The following is a 14,304-nucleotide window of genomic DNA, read 5'->3' on the forward strand; positions in this document are numbered from 1 at the left end:
GATTTCATTGATTCGTGTCCAGCTCTTTCTGCTCCTCTTATCGCCTCTACTGGCTGGAATGAAGCTCTAACAGAACACTGTGGCTTTCTTCCCCCCCCCCCCCCCAATCAAATATTACTAAATTCAACATGGAAAGAATGTGCAGAACCCCATTTCTTCAGTCCCAGTGTCCCCATGAGGAGTTTTCACTCCTTTATTTTCTCTCTCTGCCAGGAGTTCATAATGAGACCACTACAACTTTGCTCTACATGCACAACGAGAAGGAAGAGTTTTGAACTAATATACTTACATATGTGAGAAGAGGATTTTGACGTAACACCATTCTTTGCTATTTTTCATCAGTTGTACATGTGATGAAATCCTAATTAATTTTGAAATTAACATATACAAAATATTTTATTGTTATTGTCAACAAACTCATAAAAACATTTTTGCTAAAAAAATAATAATAATACAGCAAAACAAATATTAAATGCACTCTATAAAAATATGTGAAAACTGGGCACAATGTACTTTATTAATATGCAGGAATTTTGGTGTTGATTTTTTTTTTTACAGGTGTTTTACCTACATTTACAATTTTTGAGTTATGTTTTAGATTTAATAGATAATGTCCTGGCAGGATTATTCATATTATTATTATTTATTGTATTATTATGTTTTAACAGTGCAAAAAAGTATATATAAATTATTCATAATATATATTTATATTAACTATAAATATTAAACAAAAAGTAATAAAGATTACAAAAGCACAAACTACTAAAATTTTAACTAAAATCTGAATGAAAAAGCATTATTTCAAAGCATGACTTATTAATCATATACTATATTATATTATATAAGTAACACTAAAATAACATTTTATAATGATATTTAAGACTAGCATCATTCAGTATTAGCAACATCCAACAAAATGGGAGTGGTATCGTTTAAAAAAAACACAGTAAAAGGTAAAATGTAAATGCTTGTGGTTATTGATTATACATGTTATTGTTTTCAGTTCCATCAGATTTAATGGCTATGCCTTTTATTAGTTGTTGTAACCCTATAGCACACTATAAAAAATAAAATCAATATTGGCATGAAAAAAAAGAGCAACAATATTACTATTGCCATAATAACCAAAAGGTCTTGATGCTGAATCATTCACACATCGTGGGCACTGTTTACACACAAAGCAAAAGGGTGAACAGATTCTGGACGAATTGCCACTACAAAAAACACCATTTATTTGTTTCTTTCTACAAATGGTTGAGCCTCTGGCACAAGTTTCCAACAGATGACAGGTTCAGAGTTAAACGCCACTAGGTTTTCGCACACACTTTGTCCTCTTTCATAGTGACTACTTCCTTCCAGAGTGCTTTGTGACAAAGGTACCATTGTGTTTTGTGATTGGTCAAACACAATATGTGAAGCCCAGGGGCACTCAGCCCTCGCTGGTTAAGCAACTCTCATGGGAGTCAGTGGGTGCCGTGGTAACAAGCTGAGGGACAAATACCGCTGAGACCAGGTAAAGTAGGAATGATGAAACCGGTGAGTTATGCAAACAACAGTAGCTGTTTGCAGCAGCCTTGACTAAAGTCTTCACGAAACTCAATGAACAAAGCCACGAGACTGTACCTGTAAAGCCTATTTTATGTGTTCTACACACATCACAAAAGAAGCTCAGAACAAATATGAGCAGAAGTCCTTGAAAATGACAACAAAGAGACCCTATCTTTTCCAAATAGGTTTCTGCCAAGCAACATGCCATTTTTTCAGCCTGTACAAATATAACCAGTTCAAAATAATGCTTCATATAATTCTGTATGATTGTTATTGTGTCTCTTAACATTTTTTTTTGTTTTTTGGGAAGCTTTTTTTTGCACTGGAAACATATTAGAAATGTTTATATTAACATTAAGCTATACTACATGGCTTCAGAAGAATAAAATGTAATATCAAATAAAATAAAAAATATTTTATTTTATTGCATTGTATTATTTTATCTTACTTTTTAGAAGTAGTAAAATATAGTATATAGTACTAGACATAGTAAGATATAATACTAATAGCTTCAGAAGAAAAGTTTTTGTTTTGAAAAGTTTTTGTTTTTGAGTTCCACGGAAGAAAGTTTGGAACCGCATGAATAAATAATGACATGTCAATGACAATTGGCAGCAATGGCAAAAAAATCATTTCCATATTTGAGTGAACTACTCCTTTAATGTTGCAAGTGAAAACCAGGAGATCAGCAAAACCAGCTCAAAGCACGGTAATATTTTACCATGTGCCATCTGATGCCATTGTGCAGTGCCAGCACACTGCAGCTCTTTATATTCTGGTATAGCATGTTTGCTGGCTGTCCAAGACAGTGACTGCAAAAATAAACTAAAGTGTTTTGCTGCTTTTGCTATTTAAAGTGCCTCTTCTCAGCTTTGTATCCCAACATCTTGAATGGGTCAAGATGCTCTTCACATTCCACTCAAGGCATCACTGTGACCATGGCAACTGGCAGTCTAACCGTGCGTTCACACCGCCGCCGTCGAGAGCGTCAAAAATCGCTCTGGCCTCCCTGCCAACAACGCTGTGGAAAGATTCATGGACGCTCTGACGTAGATCGAATGCTTATCTTGTATTTAAAGGGGACGCAAAGCAAAAAAAGCTTGTTGATCTTGTGCAGACTGACCACAAGGAGGGTAAAGTTATAAGTTAACCTCATTAAATATTGTTGTGGACGAAGTATTAAGATCCTTTACCTCATAATGTATAAAGCACTAATACCACACTGTAAAAATACTCTGATACAAGTAAAAGTCCTGCATTGAAAATGTCACTTAAGTAAGTATAATCAGGTATAAACATTACTTAATGTAATTATAATCAGGAAAATTGATTTAAAGGTTTAAAAGTGAACTGGGACTATTATATTATTATTTATTATGTCTTTAGATTATTATTACTATAACGTTAATGCACATCAGCAACTCACCAGGAACACCAACAAACTCAGACACCTTGGTCCACGCATAATTATTTTTTTTATGTCCCTGTATGCAAACAGGGACACGTCATAGATTATTGGGAAACCCGCCACAGCAATAATCAACCTCTCCATTTTGCTTGGGAACTAATGTGGTCGGAACCAAAGTTTACAAGACTGCGTTCTCTGGAATCCTCTCAAGCGGTGGACTTCTACGTTCCGATTGGTTGCCGCCAGATGCCGCCGAACTGTGTCATAGCTCATTACCATAAAGTTGACCTGATTTCAACACTCCTCGACGCCCTCAACGTCCAAGTCGTGCCGCGCGGCTTGACGCCGGCTCACATTGAAAATGAATGACTTCTGGCCACTTTGACGCTCTCGACAGCGGCGGTGTGAACGCACAGTAAGTGTATCTACACCATCAGTGTAAATAATTTCCCTCCATAGCAATAAACAGCGCTGGGATAAGCTGTCTGAGCAGGTGGCATCTAAAACCCATCAGTCTGATGAGGACAATCATCCCAAAACGAGGTTGAATTGTATTGTTGGCAGGGTAACTAGCATTAAGAGTCCCTAACCACAGCTCAAGAGTGGTTTGCTGGGTAATCCAGGCACTACATTCAAGGAGTGACGTAGGCAGACATAATCAACATCTTAATGCAATGACTTTAATTTATATTGACCATAAAGAGGAACATTTAAATGGAGTAATATTGCTCTATATAGTGATACATAACAGGGCTAGGCGACTAGGGCTGGGTATCGATTCAGATGTCCCGATTAGATTCTCGATTTTTTTGAGTTCATTCAGTGAATATAGTTTTAATACAAATGCTATTGATATTTCTAAAAAATTAACAGTAAACATCAGTTTACAAATGGTGAATTAATAAAAAGAAATTAAGAACCACATGCCTGTATTTTAAACCTATTCTTTTTTTTGTATAGGGTCCTTTTTTAAACAATAATAGGGCCCTATAAAATGTTCTTAATTTTTCTGGTAATCAGATGAAGGCATAAAACATTAATTTAATTGATCCTAATCAAATGAAAATTAAACCCTTTTATTTTTTGGCAAACAAAGTGCTGCACAACAGAGGTTTACTGTTAAAATTAAAAAGAAAACAGCTGTGATTATTCCTTTAAAACTAAAGATTTATTAACATTTATTAGCAGTAGTAGAATCTAGAGACTGCTAAATAGTAATATATTCTGACAGTAGAACGCTAAACTAAACATTTATTTTGACGGGTTGCTGTGAAGAACTTCCAGCTGCTGTGTATGTGAAATGACGGTAGTTTTCTCAAATTAAATGGTAAATGCTAATGAAGTGACTCTCAGAGCAGCTGGAGATGGCATTCGTGTTCATATAATCATATAGTGAGACGGCAGAAGCTGAAAACACCGCAAGCGTAATCTGCGCTTTAGTATGTGTGAGGCAAAAAAAAAAGTGCGCCGCACCATCCGCCATTCATTCATTGCGGAAATCATGGCGCCTTATGCGTGATATCAAATGCTTCTGCAGATTTATAGTATTACTATAGCATTTCACCTGAGCATTGCGAATTGCGCGTATGGCCATGATAAGTGCTGAATGAATGACAGGATTTCTGTTGTAACATCGAGCAAGGTAAATAAGGGTGACATCTAGTGGAGAAGACTAATGATAAGATTCATGTTAATCAGATCTTGTTTTAAATGTGTGCTGAAATACAGTATATACTGGAAAAGATCGATTCGCGGCTTTTGAGAATCGATATCGAATCGACGTCATTTTAAAAAACGATTAATCGGAAAATCTATTTTTTTGCTTAGCCCTAGTGGCGACGTCGACACAAAGAAGGTGTCAAATCATTAAGGCATGATCATTTATTTTAAAATAGCATCGACTCACATACATTGCCATACAATACATACATTACCAATTAAAAGTTTGGGGTCAGTAAGATTTTTTTAAAAGAAATTAAAACTTTTATTCAGCACAGATGCATTAAACTGATCAAAAGTGACAGTAAAGACTAGAGCCAGACCGATATGGGTTTTTTGGGGCCGATACCGATATTAGGGGGTAAAAAAGGCTGATACCGATATATCAGCCGATATTCTTTGTGTATATTATAGTACAGTACAAGTCAAAAGTTTGGACACTTTCCCATTCGTGTGTCCAAACATTTGACTGGTACTATATATAGAATACAGTATATGCATAAACAGAATACATATACATAAACCCATTTTCTGCAATGATCACTCAAATGTGGTGATCAAACACTTATAATGGTGACAGAGATATGTAAGGGCATTTATCAACTTAACAATAAACTTTACTATCCAAAATGAGTCTGACATCAGTGCACTGAACAGTAAAGTTGAAGTTCATTCAACTTTAATTCAATTAAATTCCATTCAACTTTATTCCGTTGAAGTTTATTTCACTTTGGAACATTCATTCACGGATTTGCGCTACTGTCTTCACACACACAGACAAAACTTACTAGAGAAGTGTGAAGTGTGACATAATATAATATAGGGGAGCGCGATGCACAAAATAACGGGGGGTTAGTTGTAACACACGTGGTTTGAATATTTATTTTACCATAGTAAACTCAAAATTCTGGCTTAAGTAAATTTTTTATCTCAGTTTTTATTATTCATTTAAAATTAGACAAATCTGCTATTATTTTAATATCCAATCTGTTATTTATCAGTTCAGATCGTTTTTTAATGATTTGATTACTAGCAGAAGACACTAACCAGTTTTAAATTCCAGTTGCGCAGATGGGGCACGTTGTAACACTGCGTTACAATGTGCTATTCCATGACGTTAGCGATGTAATTTACACTATTTACTTTAATTAATTTTAACGAGAAACAATGAGAAACAGGTGAATAAAGACTGACAGTCAATGTTTAATGTTTAGAAATGATTATTTCAAGACATGTAAAGTATTTTTACTTGTTTATGTGGGCCTTCCCAAGCATGGTTGCATGTTGTCACATTTCACTAGGGATGGGTATCATTAAAGTTTTAATAGTATTACTACTCTTACCGATACTGCTTATTGATTCGGTACTTTAACGGTATTATTATCGGTACTTTTTGTTTATATATACAGTGGGTACGGAAAGTATTCAGACCCCCTTAAATTTTTCACTCTTTGTTATATTGCAGCCATTTGCTAAAATCATTTAAGTAAATTTTTTTTCCTCATTAATGTACACACAGCACCCCATATTGACAGAAAAACACAGAATTGTTGACATTTTTGCAGATTTATTAAAAAAGAAAAACTGAAAATTAATGCTTATTAAAGCTATAACGTTATTCAGATTAAGAGCAGATTTGCATTTTGATGCCCCAAGCGCCAGTCTGTCACTTTAAGACAATATATTGACACACATCGGATTTTCTCCCAACTGTTCTCCTCCACTTAAGACATAAACTGTGTTTAAGTAAATACTCTCCAAGCCGGCCATTTAGACATATTTCTGTGTGTATTTGATCGATTGGACATGCGCCCAAAGCTCAAAGTGTAATTTGTTTGTCCGTTTTGGAGCGCGCCGCGCACACACATTTCAGCCTGAGGAACAGCGTCTTTTGAAAAACAGCTGGCGACTCTGGTGAGATAGAATTTGCAAGATAATGTATAAATAGCAATAATAAATGTACAGGTGCATCTCAATAAATTAGAATGTCGTGGAAAAGTTCATTTATTTCAGTAATTTAACTCAAATTGTGAAACTCGTGTATTAAATAAATTCAATGCACACAGACTGAAGTAGTTTAAGTCTTTGGTTCTTTTAATTGTGATGATTTTGGCTCACATTTAACAAAAACCCACCAATTCACTATCTCAACAAATTAGAATACTTCATAAGACCAATAAAAAAAACTTTCCAAAACCAAAATCATCACAATTAAAAGAACCAAAGACTTAAACTACTTCAGTCTGTGTGCATTGAATTTATTTAATACACGAGTTTCACAATTTGAGTTGAATTACTGAAATAAATTAACTTTTCCACGACATTCTAATTTATTGAGATGCACCTGTATGTGTGTTTTATTAAATTTTCCAGTACCGATAGCAGAACCATTAACATCAGAGCTTATCGATACTCCGGTCTTTCTTAATTTAGCCCCGGGACCGATTAAATACCGGGTTTCGGTACCCATTCCTGCATTTCACTTCCATTTTTTGAGGGTAAATAAAGAAAAACTTATACACTGTAATTATGAAACAAAGCGACATATTTGTACTAGACAAGAGTAAAATTACTGTGGATAAAAAATATATATATTCTGAACTAGGGCTGCACGATAAATCGCATGCAATATTTACCGCACATCTTAACAGTAAAGCCGGTTCTGTAATCAGCGGTAAATCTCCATCACCTGCGGGCTTTCACATTGAGCAGCATTAACTATACAGAGCCGTTGTTCACTGACGAGCTGCGCAAAAAATCACGCGAATATGAACGTGGTTTTGCGCAACTCGTCAGTGAACAATGGCTCTGTGTAGTAAATGCTGCTCAATGTGAAAGCCCGCAGGTGATGGCACTATCTCGCGAACGCGCCGGCAGATCTCCACCAAATTCGGGGGATCCCTTCAGCTCGAGGAGCCCTCTCGAACGCCACCCTCCGTGCGTCGGTAGCACCCCCGGGATCGCTAGACCGGTTGGCGCCGAACCGCGAATTTAACCACCCGTAACTCCCGAACCCCGGGGGCTATCGATGCAGGGGTGGTCTCATTCGAAAGCGGGCCTCTAGATGTACACTCGATTCGTGTTCGAGAGGGTTCCTAGAGCTGAAGGGATCCCCTGAATTTGGTGCGGATTCGCTGCGCCATTACGGAGATATGGCTGTTCAAAGTTTCAATGGTTTTCCATAGATTTAAGCTTTAAAGTATTTCATCCAGGTCGCCAGTAGCAAACAATGGCGCGCACTCTGCTGGACAAACTAAGTAATTACACCATTTCAAGCATTTTATCTGTATTATATATTCTGTAAAAAAAACTTCATATCGGCGTGTAATCAGCGGTAAATCTCCATCACGTGCGTGCTTTCACATTGAGCAGCATTAACTACACAGAGCCATTGTTCACTGACGAGTTGCGCAAAACCACGTTCATATTCGCGTGATTTTTTGCGCAGCTCGTCAGTGAACAACGGCTCTGTGTAGTTAATGCTGCTCAATGTGAAAGCCCGCAGGTGATGGAGATTTACCGCTGATTACAGAACCGGCTTTCTGACAAGATGCGCGCTAAAAATTGCATGCGATTTATCGTGCAGCCCTATTCTGAACCCCATGTGGATTTACACAAACTGAGAAAGTCAAAAAGTGTTACTTTGTGTCCCGCTCTCCCCTACCTCTGTAAATAAATACAATATAAATTCACGTCTCGCGCACTTTAATGCCCTTTGAATGTAACGTGTACAATCCCTTGGAACTGGAATCATGGCGGAATTTTATGTGAAGTCCACTTCGCAGGGCACTTACGGTCGAATAAGACCACGCTTGAATGCTGCTGCCTGAACAAGAGACCTCCTTACTGAAGGGAAAGTGTTGACTGGTGTCACTAAATTCGGGGGATCCCTTCAGCTCGAGGAGCCCTCTCGAACGCCACCCTCCGTGCGTCGGTAGCACCCCCGGGATCGCTAGACCGGTTGGCGCCGAACCGCGAATTTAACCACCCGTAACTCCCGAACCCCGGGGGCTATCGATGCAGGGGTGGTCTCATTCGAAAGCGGGCCTCTAGATGTACACTCGATTCGTGTTCGAGAGGGTTCCTAGAGCTGAAGGGATCCCCTGAATTTGGTGCGGATTCGCTGCGCCATTACGGAGATATGGCTGTTCAAAGTTTCAATGGTTTTCCATAGATTTAAGCTTTAAAGTATTTCATCCAGGTCGCCAGTAGCAAACAATGGCGCGCACTCTGCTGGACAAACTAAGTAATTACACCATTTCAAGCATTTTATCTGTATTATATATTCTGTAAAAAAAACTTCATATCGGCGGCATATTCGCCGACAGGCTCATATCGGCCGATAATATCGGCAAAATTATATATCGGTCGGGCTCTAGTAAAGACACTTAATAATGTTACAAAAGATTTCTACTTTAAATCAAAACTGTTCTTTTGAACCTTTTATTCATGAAATTATGGTTTCCACAAAAATATTAAGCAAATGTTTTCAACATTAATAATAGGAAATGTTTCTTGAGCAGCAAATCAGCAGATTAGAATGATTTCTGAAGGATCTTGAGACACTGAAGACTGGAGTAATGACTGCCGTAAATTTAGTCTTGCCATCACAGGAATAAATTACAATTGAAAGATATTTAATATAAAGAAATTAATTATTTTAAAATGTAATGAAAGTAAACAATATCATTGTTTTACTGTATTTTCGTTTAAATCAATGCATCCCTGGTGAGCAAAACAGACTTCTTTTAAAAATTACTGACCCTGAAACTTCTGAACGAACGGTAATGTAAAAATACTCTAATATTCATAAAAATGAATAAAACACTGTAATACATGGTCTGAGACTGGTTAAATTTTATCAACACTTCTCAGTACTGAATGTTTTATATTTGTAATTCACATTCCGCTCAATTTGTCAGCCAACTTGGATGTTTTTTGTTTTTTTCCACTGTGTGTGCCACAGTGCATTCTGGTATTGCCTTCTCTGCTTTAGAATTTGGCCAAAAGAAGATATCTATGCCGCCTACATTTTGAAACAGCCTGCATGTTAAGAGCACGCCTACGATGTCTTAAAATCCTATGTAGGCAGCCCACTACATTTTGGCTCAGAGCCCGTGTGTTTGGTTGTTTCCTCCACAAATGTAAAAACATGTCTCAATGTGTACCTAAAAATTACTATTTAAAATAGCTGTTTTCTATTCACAATTTCTATTGTCACAATTTATTACTGTGATGGCAAAGCTGAATTTTCAGTAGCCATACTCCAGTCTTCACAGTGTCACATCCTTCAGCAGAGCCGATCCTCCCTATACGCAAAATACACAAGCTGCATAGGGCACCCGAAACACCAGGGTGCCCCCTTGCTCTCAAAGATGATTTAATTTTAGTTTAGTTTTTGAATTTGGCCAGCGGTTATGAAAACATGAATGATCATTTCTTTTAATGTGGTGCGCTGTTGCCCTTTCTATGTAAAAATCAGTCAAATCATGTAATGTGAATGTTGTGTCTTGCTCGAGACTAAAAAAACTAGTTGAAAGCGTATCGAGCCGCGGGAGAGACACTGTTTCTTTAACAAATGTATGGACCCCAGACTTTGGAATGGTAGTATAACACACACAAAGGGAAGACCAACATTCAATAATATATTTCCAAATCACATTACATCACATCCTATTAATGTTGCAAGTGAAAATCAGGTCACAATGCCAGCTCATCACAGCAAACCATGTACATATACATGCAACTTTCCATATAAATAGTATAGTTTCCTCCCCATAACGCAACATGATACAGAGGGCGCTATTTTCCAACAAATTATGTTTGAAAATGACTTTTCTGTCAGCAAAACAATCAGTTGCTATTTTGTTGTCAGCTCTGCATCCACCCCTTTAAGGAGATCTGCCCTTTTCATGTGCCATGAGCGGTTTAACGATCACCTCAACAATGCACATATACAGCCAAGGAGGACACATGGTGCCTGTCCTGAAGGTCAGCCTTGACCCAGGATGAGCACTAAAACTGACCTCTTTCTGTCAGGGGTCTAGTAAATGGAGGCAGGGGGCCCATTGGACACAGATCCCATGACAGAGGAAAGGCTGTGCAGCTTGTGGCCGTGGGGAATGATCGAGATTCCTGGGATGATAAACACATGATGAACGGAGGGTCTGTCTTATGAAAGCGAAATAGATAAACGAAGACCTCTCAGCACCATTCATCAATACGGTTTTATAGACACACAGACAAGCAACACAATCATAATAGAGAAACTGTACAATGAAAAAAAACTTGGTGTAGAAACAATTTTCACTCAGAAATGGCAAGTAAATTTACAAATAATTGCACAGAAATGTGAATCATTGAATTAAACATGCAGTTTTGAAATAGAAAGACTAAAACAGTATTATCTTGTAAAACATACTACAATAATCTTTGTTTTATTTACAACTTTGAAAAATCTTTTTTACAGTTTATATAAAACTATTTTTATATTATAATTGTATATATTTTATTCAATTATGTTTCTGTATTATTATTAATATTTAATAAAATCTGTCATTTATATATCCAGATTATAATATACAAAAAAATCTAAATATATGTATATTTTTTTATGAATTATATCAATGTCCTGCCTGACCATGCAAAGTTACTTAATTATTTATATAAACTGCACACAATACAGTTATGAACCATATATTATATTAGTGTTGTCACGGTACCAAAATTTCAGTATTCACTACCAATACCAGTGAAAATCCACGGTTCTCGGTACCAATTTCAGTACCAAAGCAAAACACAAAAACATGCTAATTAAAAAATTTGACTGTACTTTCATTTAATCCAAACTGTGTACATATTTAATTTTAAAGGGTTTTTAAAACCTTCTAGGGTTATTCAGCCAAGAATAACAACTAAGTTAGCTAAAAAAATAAAAATAAAAAAAGCCCACAACTGCTTTTCTGACTGATATGAGACAAACAATGTTAACCATTTGTACATTCTCTAACACGCATATTTTAGATTCACAATTAATTTAAAAGCCTCTGGTGTGTAAAAATAGTAAATATCATCCTGTTTTTTTTTTACCCTAATAAAAGTTATAGGAGCATTAAAAAGTTAATAAAGAAACTTCATTCTAATGCTCATAATATTAGCGTTAGCCGTGCTTATGCTAATGATTAACTACTCTAATAACAGCGATTTTCATTCAATCCGACATTCAAATTAAAATACTGAATAATATTCATAACAGAAGCGTGTTTCCCACAGACTTGCACTCTATTTGTGGCGGCATATATATGCAAATTCATTCTCTGCCAGCAGGAGGCGCTGTTGGAGTGGGAGAGATAGAGGTTTCCCCAGTAACGGCTGTAATCAAATAAGCGCTGCGCTCACAAACGCTGCTTTATCAGGCATTACAGGCAAGATGTAATGAGAATGACATCCATAATTTTCTGAAGACAGTCGGTTTCCTTCAGAAATACAGTGATATAAAAACACCCGCACCGGGTTTCGACTTTGACACGTGCAGTTAGGGCTGGGTATCGAGTTCGATACTTTTTAGGCACCGACCGAATTGCCTCGATACCATCGAGTATTGAAAAACATCTCGTCGTTCGGTACCAAATGTCGATACCTAAGGGGTTAATCTCATCAACGTCAGTGAGCCATTAAGCCTGCAACACACGACAAATCGATCAGTGTTTGACATCTGCGAGAACGATTTGAAAGCGCACGGAGCAGTCTGCTCTCTTAGCTCTCGTGGTCTGCACAGTCGGTCCGCGTCAAGTCGAACACACCTACTAGTTTACACCGGTTACACTCAGAGATGTGGCGCACACGTGAGGCTGTAGTGTGAATGCGTCCCAGCCCCCATAGATGTAAGGCTACATTTACACTGGTGCATTTATATTTTAAAATGAAAACGATCCTCGTCATACTGCCGTTTCCACTGCGTTTCAAGCCGGCTTTCCACTATCTCCGACAAACGACAGTCAAATTAATGACTCATTCAGTCATTAATTTGCCAACCCCTCATAGGACTTCAGATGATGCCAACCCTGAAACAACATACAGAACTACCACATTTTGCTATAAGTTTGATTGCATCATATAATAATTGCTGTTAATATTGTTCACCGTCTGTTTGATTACGTCTTTAATTGATTTTTCCGTACATTTCTGCCATATGTACATTGACTGACAGTCACCACTGATAAGCTACCACTAAATATTGTAGAAACTTCATTTGCTGTAAAGTTGCTTTGCAATGATTTGTATCGTGAAAAGTGCTGTACAAATAAACTTGAATTGAATTAAACTTGAATTAATTTCCAATGGAGAGTAGCGCGGGATCTGCGTGGAGTTCCGATCATATGCAGATGTCCATTCACGTTACACGACCGAAAGTGCGTGTTATGTGACCATTCATGTAAACTGTAGCATCATGCTACATAAGACAATAAATAAGATTTTTATTCTGCTTTTACTCAAACACCACCATCGAGTGTTTGTAATAACTTCCGATTGCCGTCTAATGTGTGTTTTGGCCATGTAATGTTGCTGAAATTAAATATGTTATTACCTCTGAGTCAGAGCAGCGATCATGGAAGAGAGAACACAAGCAGACAGCGCTGGAAGCTGCTATGCTCATCAGTAAATCAGTGGAAAATAAATAGAAATCATGATTCTGTCAGAGCTATGCATTTTAAAATGAACACTAGCTAGTGTAAATGTAGCCTAACAGATGTGTAAACTGAAGACTATTTGAGCTTTATTAAAACTATTTGCACTGATTTATTATGTTGGTTAAATTTTGTTCCTTTGTGCAGTGGCTCAGGAGATGAGTATTTGAGTTTGTATAAACATCAACAAGCTGAAAAATAAAACCAACATTTTTTTTTTTTTTAGATAATGTAATCTTTTGTATGTCTAATCTAATGTAATCTGAAAATTCATTTCAGAAAAAAATGGTATCGGAAAAAGTATTGTTCAGGAACCAGTATCGAAGTCAAGGTATCGGTATCGAAATTTTTTGAACGATACCCAGCCCTACGTGCAGTGCTCATGTTTATTCAACTAAGTCAAAGCCTTTTGGAAAATCTATGTGTGGCGGTCAGTTTTGATATTGTGGCAGGCGCCACAAATAAATCAATGTATGGGAAACACGGAGAAATTTAAATGAAACTTACCTGCTTGAACTCTTTCATTTGATCCGGGTGTCTGTCTTTACAGTGTTTGTTAGTTTGATGGGTTTCCTCATTTTGAGGTCGCCATGTCTCAGTGCTTTTATGAAGAGAGCGCATCTGCGCACCTTTCGGATAGCGCATCAAGAACCGGGTTGACCGGGTACTCGGTACAACCGGTACTTAAAAAAAACCTGGTACCGTAACGTTTTCATTTTTTTAGTACTGACTTGGTACCGAAGTACTGGGTCGTTTGACAACACTATATTTTATTATTATTATCATTTGCATTATTGGCTTTAACTTTTGATCATATATAGAACATGCACTATCCACTACACTGAAAAAATCTGGTAAAGAAACAACTTGTTTACTCAGAAATTGCTAATAAAATTACAAAATGATGTAAATGCACAAAAATCTGTCTACGTAAATAAATAA

General features: G+C 36.9%; 1 protein-coding gene across 1 annotated transcript in view; it reads right to left on the reverse strand.

Annotated features, from left to right (window-relative positions):
- LOC107594895 (rap guanine nucleotide exchange factor 2-like) overlaps positions 1 to 2,289 on the reverse strand; it is a 67,828-nt gene extending 65,539 nt beyond the window's left edge. The window contains exon 1 of the mRNA XM_016285107.1: positions 2,270 to 2,289. Coding sequence (XP_016140593.1) covers positions 2,270 to 2,289 — 20 coding nt within the window. The remainder of the gene's footprint in view (positions 1 to 2,269) is intronic.
- Between the last annotated feature and the right edge of the window lie 12,015 nt (positions 2,290 to 14,304).

The sequence above is a fragment of the Sinocyclocheilus grahami genome, unplaced genomic scaffold (assembly GCF_001515645.1).
Source record: "Sinocyclocheilus grahami isolate Dianchi unplaced genomic scaffold, SAMN03320097.WGS_v1.1 scaffold192.1, whole genome shotgun sequence".
Taxonomy (NCBI): Eukaryota; Metazoa; Chordata; class Actinopteri; order Cypriniformes; family Cyprinidae; genus Sinocyclocheilus; species Sinocyclocheilus grahami.